The 18524-nt window shown below is 46.9% G+C and overlaps 1 protein-coding gene across 5 annotated transcripts in view; it reads left to right on the forward strand.

The window, feature by feature from the left end:
* Positions 1-18524, forward strand: part of ADAM17 (ADAM metallopeptidase domain 17) — a 52997-nt gene that overhangs the window by 28780 nt on the left and 5693 nt on the right. For 4 of the 5 annotated variants that reach the window (XR_006301125.1, XM_043604563.1, XM_043604564.1 and 1 more), the window contains 7 exons: positions 374-487; positions 2500-2644; positions 2752-2840; positions 4216-4368; positions 10212-10411; positions 11510-11613; positions 16872-17006. Coding sequence is in view for 4 of the 5 variants with exons in the window: in XM_043604563.1 (XP_043460498.1) it covers positions 374-487; positions 2500-2644; positions 2752-2840; positions 4216-4368; positions 10212-10411; positions 11510-11613; positions 16872-17006 (940 nt within the window). In the remaining variant the exon portion in view is untranslated. Of the gene's footprint in view, positions 1-368; positions 488-2499; positions 2645-2751; positions 2841-4215; positions 4369-10211; positions 10412-11509; positions 11614-16871; positions 17007-18524 lie in introns of all 5 variants that reach the window. The other variant, XM_043604566.1, reaches the window with a different exon arrangement.

Genomic DNA, 18524 nt, shown 5'->3' on the forward strand with positions numbered 1-18524 from the left:
TTATCAGACCAAATATAGAGGAAGTAAGCATATTTTTTTACATATAATTTATTGTCAAATTGGTTTCCATACAATACCCAGTGTTCATCCCAACAGGTGCCCTCCTCAATGCCAAGGAAGTAAGAGTTTAGAAGCACATTTATAAATTGATAAATCATTCACTGACCTACATGTTTTCCATACCATATGCTTCTCAGTTTGTTTTTAAACATTGAATATTAGAGCTGAAGAATCTTATGGAACTTGGGTTTAAAACACTGTTTCTAGAGTGGTAGGTGATCTTATTTTGAATAGCTAAAACAGTGCAGTATTATTTCAGAGTCTTCTGACTTTTTTCTGAAGTGTTCTAAGTGTATCGTCTCTTTAAGTATAGATTCGCATTCTCAAGTCTCCACAAGATGTGAAACCTGGTGAAAGGCACTATAACATGGCAAAAAGTTATCCAAATGAAGAAAAGGATGCTTGGGATGTGAAGATGTTGCTAGAGGTAGGTGGTGGAGTCCTTAGTGGGACCTTGTGAGCATCCTTTCCGGTTCCTAATACACGAGGTGTGTCTGCATTAATGAAGGGGCGCATCAACAAAGGTTATTGGAAATCAGGAGCAGCTTCCCCCCCGCCCAATCCAGCAGTGACCTCACCCCTGCAGCCAGGCAGACAGCACAATGGGCCAAAAAGTTGTAAAAATGAAAAATGCTTGAGAGTGGTGCTTCTTAAACTTAGTATCTTTGAGAACCTAGTGAAGTGTTGGGACTTTAGAAAGTAGATGGATACCCAATATGTACATTTTTTGCACACCGTTTTGTGCAGGTTTCTTTGAAACTCATCAGTAGATCTCCTAGGCCAGGACATGTCAAACAGTGTGACAGTGTATTAGTAGAAATATAACTTGGAGATCTGAAAGTTTTCTACAGGATTTAAAAATCTTTGTATCTTGGGGCACCTGGGTGGCTCTGTCAGTTAAGCAGCCAACTTTGGCTCAAGTCACGATCTCACGGCTCCTGGGTTTGAGCCCCACATCAGGCTCTGTGCTGACAGGTCAGAGCCTAGAGCCTGCTTTGGATTCTGTCTCTCTCTCTCTCTCTCTCTCTCTGCCCCTCCTCTGCTTGCTCTCTGTCTCTCTCACTCAAAAAAATAAACACTGGAAAAAAATAAAAATCTTTGTGTCTTTATTCTGGTGATAAATCTAAAGGTAGCCTAATCATTTTCTGCCATTTGGATTCTTGACAGGGTATGATTGATCCTTTTTGCCACATGATTTCAGTGTCTTGGGTTTGTATATGCTGTTGCTTTGTGGTAAAATGACCTTCTATGAAGTGATAGTGATCTTTAATATGTTAGTAAGTGTATTGGTGTCCAATGGTTGCTCTCACAAGTTACTGCAAATTCAGCAGCTTCTAACAATGCTTATTTATCTAATAGTCTCCATGGGTTAGGCCATGCATAGCATGGCTCATCAGTCTCACAAGGCAAAAATTAAGTTTTCAAAGCTTGAATTAAAGGATATTCCCAACTCTTCATCCAAGTTGAGATCGATGGAGTGCTTCATCGTATAGTACCCTACATGCCTTATCTGCTGTGTTTCACTGCCATTCCAGAGGTTGAGACAGCACTGTTCCCCCCCCCTTTTTTTAATGTTTGTTTATTTTTGAGAGAAAGAGAGAGAAGTATGAGCGGTGGGGGGGCAGGAAGAGAGGGAGACACAGAATCCGAAGCAGGCTCCAGGCTCCGAGCTGCTAGCACAGAGCCCGATGTGGGGCTTGAACCCATGAGCCCTGAGATAGTGACCTGAGCTGAAGTGGGACGCCCAGCTGACTGGGCCACCCAGGCGCCCCTAGCACCGTTGACTTCTAAAGAGGCTCACCAAGTGAGTTAGTGTGTTAGGTCTGCTAGTAACAAAGCCCCACAGACCAGGGGGCTTAACAGAATTTTATTTCTCATAGTTCTGGAGGCTGAAAAACCAAAGCAAACTTAAAAAAAGAAAGAAAAACCTGCAGAACCTGGGCACCTGGCTGGCTCAGTCAGCAGAGTATGCGACTCTTAATCTTGGGGTTGTTTGAGCCACATGTTGGGTGTAGAGATTACCAAAAATAAATAGGGGGAAAAACCCTATAAAACCAATAGAATCCTTGAAATACTTTAGAGGGATCCATTTTGGTATGAGGTTCTACATCCCCTGAAGGGAATATTCAAGCACTGAGACTGACAGAAGTGGAATGTCTTCAGGGCCAGGCTGCATGTCTGCACACTAGCCCTCTTAGTTTTGAGCTGTTCTAACAAGCTGCCAAGCTCTTCCCTATCATACCCTCCTCCCTCACTAGACAGCACTCCATTCCTTAACGTGTGCAGGTGGGTGAGAAGTGTAGGTAATTGTACTCAGTTTTGTGGGCTGAAGCAGAAGTGCAGTCAGTCGTATGTTATCGTTCCCCAGTGTCTGGCTGAAACGTCTTTTAGCCTGATGTCATTGTTAATCGAATTAAGAATACTTTTTTTTTCTTAAAGCAATTTAGCTTTGATATAGCTGAGGAAGCATCTAAAGTCTGCCTCGCACATCTTTTCACCTATCAAGATTTTGATATGGGAACTCTTGGATTAGCTTACGTTGGTTCTCCCAGAGCAAACAGCCACGGAGGTGTTTGTCCAAAGGGTAAGTTTCCATTTGTTGTGTGGCTGTGTGAGAATGGCAGACTGAGTAGATTGTATTGTAGTTCTGTGTTAAATGAGCAATCTGTCTCTGTTTCCTTTGTCCTCTAGCTTACTATAGTCCAATTGGAAAGAAGAATATCTATTTGAATAGTGGTTTGACCAGCACAAAAAATTATGGTAAAACCATCCTTACAAAGGTATGTTCTCTTATTTTTTAAAAGGATAGATTTGGAGTTTATTGTGGTAGAACCTCAACTTTATATATTTACGTAGGTATCTTTTAGAAAAGTAATACATGCTTTTGTTTGTTTCCACCTAAAAAAATAACATGTGTTTTGGTGGGAAATGTGAAAATAAAAAATACAAAGGAAAAGATAAAATTACTTGTGAGATTTCTTTTGAGACCCCCCCCTACCCAGGGCCATTGTTTCTCCTAAAGACACCCCGCCCCCTCCTCCCCCCCCCCCCCCCCCCCCCCGCCCCCGCCCTGCCCCGAACTCTTCATCCTGTGGCTCCTAGGCTGCTGGTCCTGCTGTGTAGCTGTCATTTGAAGACCTCTCCATACTCCGTCATTTCCTGAACCTCATCTTCTTCCTCTGTTGATTTATACCATCATTTTGGTGTAGCGTATGTTCCAGAGCTTCCCAAGAAAGCATACGTGAGAGGCAAATTGAGATTTTTACATATCCGAAAATGTCTTTACCCTACTCTTAAACTTGATTGATAATTAAGTTTTCTCAGTGCTTGAAGGCATCGCTCCATTATCTTCTACTGTTTTGTGTTACTATTAGAATCTGAAGTCATTCCGATTTTTTATCCTTTGTATGTGACCAGTTTTTTCCTCTAGAAGATTTTAGGATCTTGTTTTTGCCCAGATAGATCCATTAGGAATGGGTAAGGCACATTCCAGCAAATCCATACAACTGAAAAGCCAATAAACATTGACTTAAATAATAGGGGTATTTGCCTCAGTCAACGACAAGGTCATGGATAGCATCCTGTGGGTGCTGTAGCAGCTCGGTGATGCCCTCAGGGAGCCCGGATGTTTCCAGTTTTCACTCAGCCACTCTGAGCACAGGCCTCTGTCCTCCTGCTTATCATCTCCTGCTCACAAGGTGGTTCTCTTCTGTGTTGCAGAATGGAGGACAAAGCCTAGTCTGTCCCTTTCTAAAAGCTTCTCTGTGGAAGTCCCACCCACTGGCTTCTGTTTATATCCCACTGGACAGAACCAGTCACGAGGCTGACCTACCCTCAAGGACATATGGAAAGGTGGTTTATTTTAGTTGAGTGTATTGCCACCTGAGTGGGATTAGGAAGGGGAGAATGGATATTGATAGGAAATACTGATCTGATACACTGGTAGTTTGGCTACGATGTTATAGTTGGTGTAGGTATTTTATTCCACTGTGCTGGGCCCTTCAATCCAGACACTCCCAACTCCCACAGTCCAACTGATACTCTGTCGTTGATCGCATTAATCAAGACCCCATTTAAGAAATCACGGCCTAGCTGGCCAATGCAGCTGATGGTTGGATATCAGGAAATAATTTTTTTCTTTGCACGATCCTTAAGGAAGCTGACCTGGTTACAACTCATGAATTGGGACACAATTTTGGAGCAGAACATGATCCGGATGGCCTAGCGGAATGTGCCCCAAATGAGGACCAGGGAGGAAAATATGTTATGTATCCCATAGCGGTGAGTGGAGATCACGAGAACAATAAGGTGTGTATCTTTTGGAGCTTTTTAAGGTTAGGAAAGAAAGAGGCTATATTTAATTATAATGAGAGCCCAGTAAAGCATTCAGTTCTAGGAATGGAGCTGCAAATTACAAAGTACTCTCAAACCTGGTTGTGTGTTTGAGACTGAAACATGGTCCATCAGATCTGGTTAAAGCTATCATTTCGACTGGTATCAAAGCTAATCATGTGTTGACTTGGGCTATTTGGAAAATCAGTGACAGTAATGGCTTGTATTGGAGGTCTAAATGGCAAGGTCTGGTGCAAGTTAAAAATTTCCTGTCATTTCTTACACAAGTTGTCATTCATTTTAAGTCTACAGTACTTAACAGTTGGTATGGTTTTTTGTTGTTGTTGTTGTTGTTTTTTAATATTTGTTTATTTTCAATAGATAAAGAGACAGAGTGTGAGGCAGGGAGGGTCAGAGAGAGAGGGAGACAACAGAATCCAAAACGAGTTCCAGGCTCTGAGCTATAAACTATCAGCTCAGAGCATGATGCGGGGCTCAAACTCACAAACTGTGAGATCATGACCTGAGCCGAAGTTGGACACCCAACTGACTGAGCCACCCAGGCGCCCCTGGCATGGGTTTTTTAAAAAAAAATTTTTTAGTGTTTATTTTTGAGAGAGAGAGAGACAGAATTCTAGTTGGGGAGGGGCAGAGAGAGAGGGAGACCCAATTTGAAGCAGGCTCCAGGCTCTGAGCTGTTAGCACAGAGCCTGACGTGGGGCTCAAACCCATAAACTATGAGATCATGACCTGAGCTGAAGTCAAACACTTAACTGACTGAGCCACCTAGGCGCCCCTGCATGTTTTTATAAACTTCAACACAATCCATAATTTGACAGAGTATAAGCCTCCCGCGGGAAGGGCCTGTGCTTGTCGTGTTCACAGCTCTGTCTCCAGTACCTAGTAGGAGTACGTGGCATATAATAGTTTGTTGAGTAAATAAATTAACAGTGGGCTCCTAGGATTTTTGAGAGTACACCAGTCCTTGGCATGGGGTACTGTGAGCCTCTTGCGAGACCGTAAGAGTGGCTGTGGCTGACTTAGAGTTTGGATTGAGAGTGTTCATCGGTGTCTGGTTCTTGCATTTTACTTGGTGTTAAACAGCATGAGGCATAATGAGGAAAACATACTGGTTTTGTTGCTGAGTGAGAGTTGGCTGGCTCTACCCGGGAAAGACGGTGAAGTGTTTCTCCTGACTCTTCTTTTGAGCCGGCACTTGGCTCTTTAGAGCCTGGCATGGAGCTAGAGGACCAGGTTATTTTTGTGTTTCCCTGGTCCCGGCCCTGCTTTTTTGAAAGTTTCTTTCTCATGTTCTTTTGTCCTCTTTTTCCTTGGCTATTATGTATAAAGTCTCTTCTTCTTTTGCGTTGCACCTGAAGTTTTATTTTTCCTCTGCCTGGTAGCTCGCACCCAAGGCACTTTTCCCTCCTCATTTCTGCCTACTCTTCCGACTTATCACATTCCCTGTTGAGTTTTCCTCGTTTTTCTGAGTTGTCTCTGCATTTCTGAATATGTACATTGTAGTTCAGGGCTGTTGAGTAGAAGGTTCTGGGATGATGGCAATATTCTGTGTTAATACAGTAGCCACTAGCCAGATGTGGCCATTGAGCACTTGAAATGTAGCTGGAGAGACTAACTGAATTTTAAGTTCTATTTTCTTTAAATTCAATAGTGATTGCCTGGGGCTGGAGGTAAGAATGGGAACTAACTGTAAAAGTTCCCAAGGGGTCTTATTGGAGGCAAGAAAATGTCCACAATGTGGTGATGGCCACGCCACTTGATAAAGTGACTGGGAATCCGTTGACTTGTACATTTGAGATGGGTGGATTTTGCGATATGTAAAATACGTCTTACTAAAGCTGTTAAAAAACAACAACAACAATAACAAACGAGCGTGAGGGCAGAGGGGAAGTGGTGAGGGTACAGAGGAGTCAGGAAGGCGTGAGTCGGTCGTTGTAGAAGCTGGTGAGCGGCATGTGGGTGTTGATAATACTGTTCTGTCCATGGCGAGTGAACATTTCTTCTTTTAACTTATTTTTTTAATTTTTATTTATCTTTTAAATTTACATCCAAGTCAGCAGATGGTGTAACAATGATTTCGGGAGTAGATTCCTTAATGCCCGTTACCCATTTAGCGCATCGCCCCTCCTACAACCCCTCCAGTAATCCTCTGTTCTCCATATTTGAGAGTCTCTTATGTTTTTGTCCCCCTCCCTGTTTTTGTATTATTTTTGCTTCCCTTCCCTTATGTTCATCTGTTCCGTGTCTTGAAGTCCTCATATGAGTGAAGCCTTATGATTTTTGTCTTTCTCTGACTCATTTCACTTAGCATAATACCCTGCTGTTCCATCTACATAGTTGCAAATGGCAAGATTTCATTCTTTTTGATTGCCGAGTAATACTCCATTGTATGTATATACCACATTTTCTTTATCCATTCATGCATCGATGGACATTTGGGCTCTTTCCATCCTTTGGCTATTGTCGAGAGTGCTGCTATAAACATGGGGGTGCATGTGTCCCTTAGAAACAGCACACCTGTATCCCTTGGATAAATACCCAGTAGTGCAGTTGCTGGGTCATAGGGTAGTTCTATTTTTAATTTTTTGAAGAACCTCCATACTGTTTTCCAGAGTGGCTGCACCAGTTTGCATTCCCAATGAGTGAACATTTCTGTAAGTGTGAAGTACGTAGTGAGGAAAAATAAATTTACGGAGCCACACTTGGCTCGTGGCTACAGTATTGGACAGTGCGCTCTAGACTGTAGTCATTTGCTTCTTTGTTACGAGGATGGTGTCGGTGTTTTGGGGAAAATTGTCTTACTTTTTTGCAGATTCTTTTTGTACAAGTTCTCCTCAGTGAACTTTCCCCACGAGCTCTTCAAGCGGCCCGGGAAGGACTTCCTAATGAGAACGGTGCCTGGCCAGGCCTTTTGTTTTTTAATTCAGGAAGTGTTGGTCTGTCCTTGTTGGATGTAGAGCTTACTTAAAAAGTCAAAATAAGAAAAGGTGGGCCACCTGGGTGGCTCAGTCGGTTGAGCGTCTAACTTTAGCTCAGGTCATGATCTTGCGGTCAGTGGGTTCGAGCCCACATCGGGCTCTATGTTGATAGCTCAGAGCCTGGAGCCTGCTTCATTTTCTGTCTCTCCCTCTCTCTCTGCCCCTCCGCTACTCACGCTCTGTCTCTGTCTCTCATAAATGAACGAGTGTTAAAAAATAAAAAAAGAAGTGTAGGACAAACAAAGAGGTGCTAGTCTATCAAGAACAATTTATCCATTTATTTATTTTGTCCCAAGAATGTCATATTTAGTGTATTTTCTATTAGTTTGGTTTACCCAACTAACAAACTTGTAAAAATATATTAGGTATCTTCTAATCTACATTTTAAATCAATTCCTTAATAAAAATGTTTTTAACTAGATTAAAAGGGCTCCAGGTTCCTCGACCTCAAAAGATAGGGCCTGGCACCTCCCGCAGACCAGCTGCTGAGAAGTGACATGTGGCCTAGTGACTTGTGCGGCGGGCCTTCTGTGTGGCCAGATGGCCCCAGGGATTTTTGGCACAAGAGGAGAGAGTGTGGGAAGGATGCAAAGAGAAGGCCAGAGGTCTTTAGGGAGCGTGGAGGCCACAAAGGGGAGACCAGAGCAACGGCCACATTCCCCTTGAGCCCTGCCGAGGGGCCCTGCTGCTCAGGTGTGGCTCTGATAAGGTAGTGAGGAGGTCTTCTTCTGGCTTCAGTGTCCATTCGAATTCCTTATGATCTCATCTCCCATAAGTGAACTTCTGAAGTTGAGTTCATGGATCTGCAGTGCTCGTGAATAAACCCAGCAAATTCTAGCCGCCTGAGGCTAGACAGCAATAACGCCCCTTAAATATCTTTATTTAAAACAAATACTTTTACTATAAAATAAAAATCTTTACCATAAAAAAAATCCTTTAATTTTTTTTTTTTTTTTTTTATGTTTTTATTTTTGAGACAGAAAGAGAGCATGAGCAGGGGAGGAGCAGAGAGAGAGGGAGACACAGAATCTGAAGCAGGCTCCAGGCTCTGAGCTGTCAGCACAGAGCCCGACGCGGGGCTCAAACCCACGGACCGTGAGATCATGACCTGAGCCGAAGTCGGACGCCCAACCGACTGAGCCACCCAGGCGCCCCAAAAAATCCTTTAAAAAAAAAGCCCAGGGGCGCCTGGGTGGCTCAGTCGGTTGAGTGTCCGACTTCGGCTCAGGTCATGATCTCACGGTCCGTGAGTTCGAGCCCCGCGTCGGGCTCTGTGCTGACAGCTCAGAGCTTGGAGCCTTGGATTCTGTGTCTCCCTCTCTCTCTGTCAAAACTAAATAAACATTAAAAAAATTAAAAAAAAAAAAAAAAGCCCAGTTAGGATTTCTGTTCAAGGTGATAAGGTCTTGAATATCTTTTAAAAGTAATCTTTCAGGGCTCAGGGGTGGCTCAGTTGGTCGCGTCCAACTCTTGATTTCAGCTCAGGTCATGATCTCATGGTTCGTGAGTTCAAACTCCGCATCCAGTTTTGCACTGACAGTACGGAACCTGCTTGGGATTCTCTGTCTCTTCCTCTCTCTGTGCCCTTCTCCTGCTCGTACTTTCTTTCAAAAATAAATAAACATTTATAAGTTAAAGAAATAGATAAAGAGATAAATAAAAGTAATCCTTTTGTCATCTGTTTCGGTGGTCACAGTTACCTTTGGAGGGTCCTGTGTTCTCTGCTCCTCAAGGGCATGGTCTTCTCTAGGGAGAAAGTGAAGCCATTTTAGCAAAAGGGCAGCAACTGTGGAGACCTTCCCTCAAGAAACTGCACTAAATTTTCCTCAAGTCTCTTGCTCCTTTTCTTGCTAATTTCAGATGGTTTGGAAAATGGACTCCATTTTAGAGCTCCTGGTAAAAAAAAAATCCCCAAATTTATAAGAAGGCCATTTCCATGGTTCTGTACCGAAAATGGTGGGGGAACTAGGGTAGAGGCTTCCTTTGAGATACTGGTCAACTGTAGAAATCACAAAGAAATTGTTAAAATCACGGGGATCCATGTGAATGTTTAGGTTACAATTTGGGATTTAATCTTTTAGTAGACCACATGTAAGGTAATCTCACGCCTCTGACTATGCTCAGCTATTTAAAAGCTTTTTTTTTTTTTTAATTTATGTTTGAGAGAGAGTCTGCAAACGGGAGGGGCAGAGAGAGAGGGAGGCCAAGAATCTGAAGCAGGCTCTGTGCTGACAGCAGAGAGCCCCACACAGGGCTCGAACTCACGAACCCAGAGATCATGACGTGAGCCTAAGTCGGTCACTTACCCGACCGAGTCACCCAGGCGCCCCTAAAAACTTTAAACATGGGTCATTCATACACATAGGCAGGGAAAGAGAAGGAGGTAAATCAGAAATTCGCGGCATCCCCGAATCGTTATGTCCTGGAAGATGATGGTGTGTTCCTAATTCTCACTGGCACTGTGGCCGTGTCAGGTGCCATGCCTGGGGACAGGACAGCGTAGAATCTGGTGGAACCAGACTGTTGGTCCTCTCGAGGGACAGGCTGGGATGCACGGTCTCACTGTGCAGCCTGCCTGTGAAGAATTTTTAGGCTTTTACCCAAATCCACACCAGCTTTTAGCACCCTACTCAGGGAGGTAACTTGATTCCATTTAACTGGCATTTTGAGGAGACAGTGATGGAACTTGACATGCCTTCAAGGTGGCTCTGACTGTGGCTTTTACATTGAGAGTTTGTCTCTAGGGAAGAAACACAAACACTACATGGGAATGCATTTTTACTGTTACTTTGGGTCCTTTGTGGCCTTCTTTCTTTCAAGATGTTTTCAAACTGCAGTAAGCAGTCCATCTATAAGACCATTGAAAGTAAGGCCCAGGAGTGTTTCCAAGAACGAAGCAACAAAGTGTGTGGGAACTCCAGGGTGGACGAAGGAGAGGAATGCGATCCTGGCATCATGTACCTGAACAACGACACCTGCTGCAGCAGCGAATGCATGCTCAAGGAGGGTGTGCAGTGCAGGTGAGCGCATGTGGCTGTGGGGGAAGAGCAGTTGGAAAACGCAGGGGCTTTGGAGTCGTGAAAGGGTGTGTGCGCACGCTTGCACGTGTGTTTGTCCTTTTTGTCCTTTACAGAAAGAAAAATGCTTTCTGGAAAGCAGTTTGATTTTATGTTACAAAATCTATAACCTTGTGTACTCTTTGATTCCGCATCCCATAGCTCAGAGAGTGTTTTCTAAGGAAACAGATGTACGAGAGAGGTGATTTCATGGCTACATTCTTTCATAGTGATAAAATATTAGACACAGAATGACAGTTCTCCTGAGATCGAAATTAATTCTTGTGTTTCTCTCCAATAAAATAATGTTGAGATTACTGTTTAATGGCATAAGCTAAATACGGAGGAGGCAGGTTACAAATTAGAAGGTACCTGTGTTTCCATTTTTATGACCAGTGCCTGGCTTAGCAGTACAAGGGGAAAACTTGTTGAATAGCGGATTTGACTATGAACATATTGATGTTGTAAAATCTTTTTTTTTTTTTTTAAAGATTTTTTAAAAAGTGTTTATTTTTGAGACAGAATGAGCATGTGTGGTGGAGGGGCAGAGAGAGCGGGGACAGAGGATTCAGAGGGGGCTCTGTGATGAGAGCACAGTGAGCCCGATGTGGGGCTTAAACTCACGAACTGTGAGGTCATGACCAGAACCAAAGGCGGATGCTTAACCAGATGAGCCATGCAGGTGCCCTTGATGTAAATTTTGATGGGAACTAGGACTCTGGTTGCCTGGCTTCCTTACCACGGTTGCCTTGCAGACCCATGTCTTCCTTTTTTAAGAAATTATGACACTAAGTTAATGAAAACCAAGGACACCAAGGTGTCTTAAGGATGAGTCACCTTGGGCCTGTCTGTACTTACTGTCTGCACTGCTTCCTGATGCCATAGTAGGAAGGGCCGACAGTACATGCAGGTGGACCAGCACCTGGGGGGGCCCAGCACGCAGGCCTGGGTGACCCAGCCACAGGCCTTCCCTGTGATCTTCAGGACCTTGTGACTTGACAGTAGTGTGTGCCGCGGGGCTGATGTTTGACTTGGACTGTCCCGTCTGCTCTCCCTCTGCAGTGATAGGAACAGTCCTTGCTGTAAAAACTGTCAGTTCGAGACTGCCCAGAAGAAGTGCCAGGAGGCTATTAATGCTACTTGCAAAGGCGTGTCTTACTGCACAGGTATGTCCCCCCGGGGCTTCTCGGGATACTGTGCTCAAGTGAGCATGTGCGTGTGTTTGAAACCGCATTGTCGGGGCGCCTGGGTGGCGCAGTCGGTTAAGCGTCCGACTTCAGCCAGGTCACGATCTCGTGGTCCGTGAGTTCGAGCCCTGCGTCAGGCTCTGGGCTGATGGCTCGGAGCCTGGAGCCTGTTTCCGATTCTGTGTCTCCCTCTCTCTCTGCCCCTCCCCCGTTCATGCTCTGTCTTTCTCTGTCCCAAAAATAAATAAACATTGAAAAAAAAAAAAAAAGAAACCGCATTGTATTTCATTTAGATGAAAACAACCCTTCATAAACTTCATGTGCAGGCTTGTTTTAATCATACTCCTTAGTTTGAGATACACTTGTCACTGGTCTTTGCCAGCCCCATTCTGTTTTCTTTTTTCTTCTCGTTACTTCCCTGTCATTCACCTCGTCCCCATCATGCCCTTCCTCTCCCGGGCAGTGTCCTAATGTGTTTCATATTTGCCTGGCCATGTGTATTTCCTTGAAAGATCGTGTAGTGTTGTTCTGTGTATATGGGTGTTTTTAACATGCCAGAATGATATTCTACTTTAGATCTTTTTGGAAACTCGGTGCCATGTTTTTAATTATCTGTGTAGTGCTGTATGTCTTTGTCTACATGTCTGTATCCGTGTTTATACATAGTTCATCCTTGTGGCACCTGCTGAGTTGACGTGTATGATTTAACGTATTTAGCGTACTCAGCTGTTCACTAAGTGATGGCTTGGGTCGCTTTCATGTCTGGATCCTGCAGATAGGACTACAGCAGACATCGTCACACATGTCTTCCAGGTGTTGTAAGAGTTTCCTGGGTACATGGGCAGCAGTGGAATTGCTTGGCTACAGAAAGCGGCAGAACATTGATGTCTAGAACGGCGGTCCTGGTGTGTCAGTGCCGCCGGGAGTGCGTGCGGAGTCCTGCATCCCAGTGTCCTTGCCAACCCTCAGTATTGTCCAGGTGTCTTATGTTTTGCCAGTCTGATGAGTGTAACGTGATCTCTCATCCCTGTTTGCATGTTTCTTGAACATTTTCTTAGATCTGTTAGCCATTCAGAATTTTCCTTTTGTGAATAGCCAGTTCATATACTTGGTCCAAATTTTTTTCTTTTTTAATGTAGGCTCCGGGGCTTGAACTCACGATCCTGAGATCGAGTCCCACGCTTTACTGACTAAGCCAGCCAGGCACCCCTGTTTAGTCCATTTTTAAAAGTTGGGTTTTATGTCTTTTTGCTATTGTTGATTGAAGGAATTCTTGCATAATTCAAGCGGTTTAAACATTGCATATGCCTTCCTCCTATCTGTTGTCCTTCTTGGAACACTTTTTATGTATTTTTTTGAGCGAGCATGCGCGTGGAGGAGGGGCAGAGAGAGAGAGGGGGGAACAGAGGATCTGAAGCAGGCTCCACACTGACAGTGGAGAGCCTGATGTGGGGCTCAAACTCTTGAACCATGAGACCATGACCCCAGCTAAAGTTTGGATGCTCAGCGGACTCAGCCACCCAGGTGCCCCTCTTGGAACACAACTTTGATTTTAATAATTAGATCTTGCCGTTGTGACGGGGTGTGTATTTTATTGAACTATGGACAGTTACAAAGATATTTTCCACAGTGTTTCATTAGGTTCATTATTTTACCTTTTGCCTTTAGGACTTTAATCCACCTGGAGCTAACCTGTAAGCTATCTATATGAACTATGCATATTTTCTCAGTTCCGTCAGTTCCTTAAAATTTTTCAAAACTATGTTATTAGGTACGTAACTGGACATACTGTCTACATTTTCATGATCTGCTCTTCCTTTACCCAGTATATAATGTTTCTTTTTGACCCTTGTGACTTTTTTGACCTTAATGTTTTATTTGATACTCAGTTACCCCAGATTTTTTTGTTCCTATTTGTCTGGTGTATCTATCCCATTCTTTTATTTTTTTAACTTTCTGTGTTTTTTGGTTGGTTGGTTTGGTTCTCATAACAGCTTTATTGAGATACAGTGAGGGGTGCCTGGGTGGCTCAGTCGATTAAGTGTCCAACTTTGGCTCAGGTCATGATCTCACAGTTCGTGAGTTTGAGCCCCACGTCGGGCTCTGTGCTGACAGCTCAGAGCCTGGAGCCTGCTTCGGATTCTGTGTCTCCCTCTGTCTCTGCTCCATCCCCTCTCACACTCTCTCTCTGTCTTAAAAATAAATAAAACATGAAAAAAAATTTTAAAAACCAATTGCGTTAAAAAAAAATACAGTGAACATACCATACTGTTCACCCATTTAAAGCGTACAGTTCAGTGTTTTTTAACGTATTCGCATCTGTGCAGTCACCGCCACACTCCGTGTTAGGACATTTTCATCGCCTCGAAAGGAAACCTGTCTCCTCTAGCCGTCACCGAGCCTCCTCATCCCTCCCAAGCCCCGGACAACCAGTAATCTACTTTTGGTCTCTGTGTATTCGCCTGTTCTGGATGTTTCGTGTAAGTGGGGTCCTACAGTGTGTGGCCTCTTGCATCTTTCATTCAGAATCACGTTTTCGAGATCCGCCCATGAGGTAGCCCGTGTCAGTACTCAGTGTAGTCCCAGCTCCGCATCCCGTCCCGGTGTCCTAGGATGGGCCGCCATCACTTGACGGACTTTTGGATTCTTCCCGCCCTCTGGCTCTCGTGAATACTGCCGTGAACACCTGTGTGCACGTGTTGTGTGGACATATGTTTTCCTTTCCCTTGTGTGTGCCCAGGAGTGGAACCGAGTCACGTGGTCACTGTTGAATCGTTTGAGGAGCTGCCGGGTTGATTTCCACGGCGGCTGTACCATTTTATGCTCCCCCCCCCCCCCCCGCCCCCGGCGGCACCTGAGGGTTTCTGTCCATCCACACCTTCACCAACGCGGGTTGTCTTTCTGATTATAACCATTCCAGTGAAGTTTTGTCTCATTTCCGTTTTCCTTTGAACTCTTAAATGTGCATTTTATCGGACGGGACTCGTGATTCTTGCATTCGGAGATCTGTCAGCGTGCCGGCCATCTGCCACGTCAGGAGCCAGAATGTCTCAGTCAAGTTTACATCAGCGTTTTCTAGCCGTGCTCAGTGTTTCTGTCTTTATTATAATAATAAAGCAGATTCAGAAAAATGTTTTCAATAAGCATAAGCAAAGCAGTTTGAAAAACTCGGTTCATTCTCATCAAGTAGCCTTTTGTCTCCTTGGTATTTTCTATGGAGCAGCACTCGCGGAGCGTGAGTGCGTTACAAGGTCAGCATCCCCGACCGGCAGCGGCGCATCACCTGCCATCTCGTTAGGCGGGAAGTTCTCGGCCCCCTCCCCGGGCCCCTCCCCGCCGCACGCCCTACCTGCTACCTCTGACGCACCCTGAACGGACAGCCCGGTGAGACAGGTGACACCGTGCCTTTACGGATCTTCTCCGTGTCTGCTACTCTGATACCAGTCTCTTGAGAACAGGCGTTTGACAGATAGTCGCGAAGCATTTTTTACGTATCCGCTCAGGGCAGCGTCGTAGACCGAAAACACGGTGACGGTGCAGAGTGTCCCCCTTCACCGCCTGCTGCGCTTTCCTCGCAGCCTGCGCTCCGCAGCGGCAGGCCTGTCACGTGCCTGCCCCGTGGACGCCGAACGCCCGGCGCCTGTGAAGGGTTCCGTGAGACCAGGGGCAGGTGTGGCGCACCCGAGTTAGGCTGGGGTGTATCCCGGGCACCTAACGAAACGGGGCAGGTTCCTTTGCGTTCGGTGTCCCTGCCGCACTGACTTGGTGGGTCGCTTCCATCCCGCCGTGGGAGGGCCAGGCCTCCAGCTCTGGTCCCCGCCCGTTGTTTTCCTGCAGCAGTTTCTCTCGTGTCGCGCTCGTGCCGCTCACTTTCCAGAATGAGTCACTCATTCCGTCCTCTCCCTGGAGTTTAACATCCTTCGGTGGCTTTTATTTGTCCTTAAGAATCACCGATTCATTTAAGAGATACTTGTGATGTCCTTATGGTGTGAGAGGGATTGGGATATAAATGGATTCGCTAAGAGGTTTGATCTTCGCTCTCGTGGAGCTTCCCATTCTGTGAGGGGAACAGAAAGCACATCGTCCAGTAGACGTAAATTGCACCACGTGTGCTTGAAGGACAGAAGTCGCTGTAGCTGTAGCAATGGAGCACAGTGGGGGTGAAAGCGGGGCCCCCGGGAGGTCCGAGGGAGGGACGCCTGTGAGCCAGATCTAAAGGGGGAGTAAGAACCAGCCCTTTCCCTCACAGATGGAAATGAGGGCATTCGGGGCATTCCAGGTGGACGGGGCAGCCTTCGTTAAGGTTCTGTGGTGAGGGACCTTGGAGCAGTGAAGAAATGGAAGGCGGCTGAGCGTGAGGGCTCGGGAGTTGTCGCTGGTGAGGTGGGAGGGGCCTGGCCGGCCGCTTCTGTGAGCCTTCCCCACAGCTTGCTTTTCAGTCCAGGTAAACGGCTCTAATGTTTGTTCCGTAGCGTGTGGATGTTATGTATGTGTATGTATATAATTTGTCTTTTTTGAGAGAGACTGAGAGAACGTGAGCGGGGGAGGTCAGAGAGAGAGAATCCCACGCAGGCTCCGCCGACAGCACGGAACCCGACGCGGGGCTCGATCGCACAGACCGCGGGCTCGTGACCCGAGCTGAAACCCAGAGTCGGCCGCTTCACCAGCTGAGCCCCCCGGGCGCCCTGTGTATATTCTTTTATACGTAGTTGTGTTTCGCGATACAAAGGTAGAAGCACGGCCGCCTGGGTGGCTCAGTCAGTGAAGTGCCCAGCCGGCTCAGGCCACGGTCGCGTGGTTTGTGGGTTCGGGCCTCAAACCGGGCTCTGTGCTGACGGTGTGGAACTTGCTTCAGGTCCTCTCTTTTCTTCTTTCTCTGCCCCTCTCCGTGCACCAGTGCACACACCCGCTGTTGCTCACTCGCTCTCTCAAAAAGAAACAAACACGGAAAAAGAAAAAGTAAAAGCAAAATGTGAAATAGTGGCTGAGGGGAGGCCCGGGGAGACTGAGTGCAGACATTTGGGAGCACGCAGACTTGCACCGCACGGTGCTCGGTACCCAGCGAGGCACTCGGTGTTTATCGGCCGGTTGGATACAGGCTGCCGGCGTCCTGCCCCGTGGGTTGCTTTTTCCTCTTGGTGAGGCGCGGTGCTGACCTGCGAGGATCCCGGGTCTGCCCCGTAGGACCGGTGGTCGCGTGACTCCCCGTGACCTGTGTGCTCGTCGTGTGCTTCCAGGTAACAGCAGCGAGTGCCCCCCTCCCGGAAACGCCGCAGATGACACGGTGTGCTTGGATCTTGGCAAGTGTAAAGATGGGAAGTGCGTTCCCTTCTGTGAGAGGGAGCAGCGGCTGGAGTCCTGTGCGTGTAACGGTGAGCGCATCCCCATGCTGCGTCCTCGCCGCCGGAGGGAAGATGGCCTGTGTCCACCGGGCCCTGTCCCTGCCTTTGGGGGCCCAGCAGGATTAGCCGCTCGCTCTGGCCAGGGTGGCGGTGAGAACCCCGGCCAGGGCGGCGGTGCGTCCCCCCCCCCCCCCGCCCCCGAAACTCAAGCGGGGAGAACTCAAGGGTGGTCTGGGGGACGGAGCTCTCTGGATTCAGGTCCTCGCCCCTCTACCTTGTCTATGAAAACCGTGCTGTCGGTCGGCCTTCCTTCTTGCGATGTTTTCAGACCACGTGGTGGTGTAGGCTGAGGGGTGGGATAGGAGGGAGTTTTGCTGCGGTGGAGCGGGTGGGCGGAGGTCTGTCCTCGCCGCACGCACGCACGCACCGTGTTAGACGCCCCACGAGCGCAGCTGGCGCTGTCTTCATCTTACGGGCAGTGAACTGCGATACCTTCAGGGCTTTAACCAGGGAGAGCCGATCCCAGGACCTGACCCTGTCAGGGTATTCGTTGTTGTCAACAGGGCTGGGCCCGCTGCCGGGTGTCTGGGGCAAGGGCCCTGCTTAGCGATGCCTGGTGACATCATGCTGGCCTCTCAAGACACTCGTCCTCAGGTTTCCACCTTCTATTTTGGAACTCCTGGGTCTGCGAAGGGGCCTCGGGAACTGACTGGGCTCCAGCCTTCCCGCCCTGCCTCACCTGAGAGAGTTCTGTTGCTTTCCGAACCCCCCAGAAGTCAAAACCGCCAGGTTGGGAACTCACCATCCATACAGTGGGGTAAGGGCCTCCTCCAGGTGGAATAAGAAGTGAATAAGGAAGGTATTTGACACAGTAGATGTCAAACAAATAATTTATCGAGTGCGTGGCAAAGGCTTGGGATGCCCCAGAAGAACACGTAGTAAATGCCCAGGAGATGCTTTATAAGTGAAGGAATGATGAAAAGGTTTTTCTTTCCCCATTGAGGCGGTTTGGCATGTTCTGTGTTCTAGTTGATTTCCGTTTCTCCAAGTAAGGGTAAATACGGGCTGCCTCCGGGTCAAGTACCGTCCCGAGTTACACCGCCAGGTGACTTTTTGGGCATCTCCGCTGTTGGGGTCCGTGCCACGTGGCTTATGTGGTGGCGTTATTTCCATCACCCCACGAGCCGTGCTCTGGTCACACGGCAGGTGACTCACATCTGCAGTGGGCCCGTTCTGTCACAGTGTGTTGGCTTCTCACTGGAGCCTTGGCTGTGCAAGTATTTCAAACTGAGAAGGGAAGGCTCGAAAGCAGTAAGAACGTTGGGATAAAGGGAAACATTTAGCATCATGAAGGATCTGAAGTAGAATAAGTTGGCTTTTAATCCCTTTAAGAAAGGAAACTCTTGGGTGTGAATGAATCGTTTTTACCTTGTGGCCTGAGGACCCCGGAGCGTGAACTCAGAAGTTAACTCTTTGGGGCCGAACTAGGGATCGTTGGCTGTTGAAATGAAAAATGAGTGGCGTTGCTTCCCTTTGGGGGCGGGGGCG

Source organism: Prionailurus bengalensis, chromosome A3, assembly GCF_016509475.1.
Source record: "Prionailurus bengalensis isolate Pbe53 chromosome A3, Fcat_Pben_1.1_paternal_pri, whole genome shotgun sequence".
Taxonomy (NCBI): domain Eukaryota; kingdom Metazoa; phylum Chordata; class Mammalia; order Carnivora; family Felidae; genus Prionailurus; species Prionailurus bengalensis.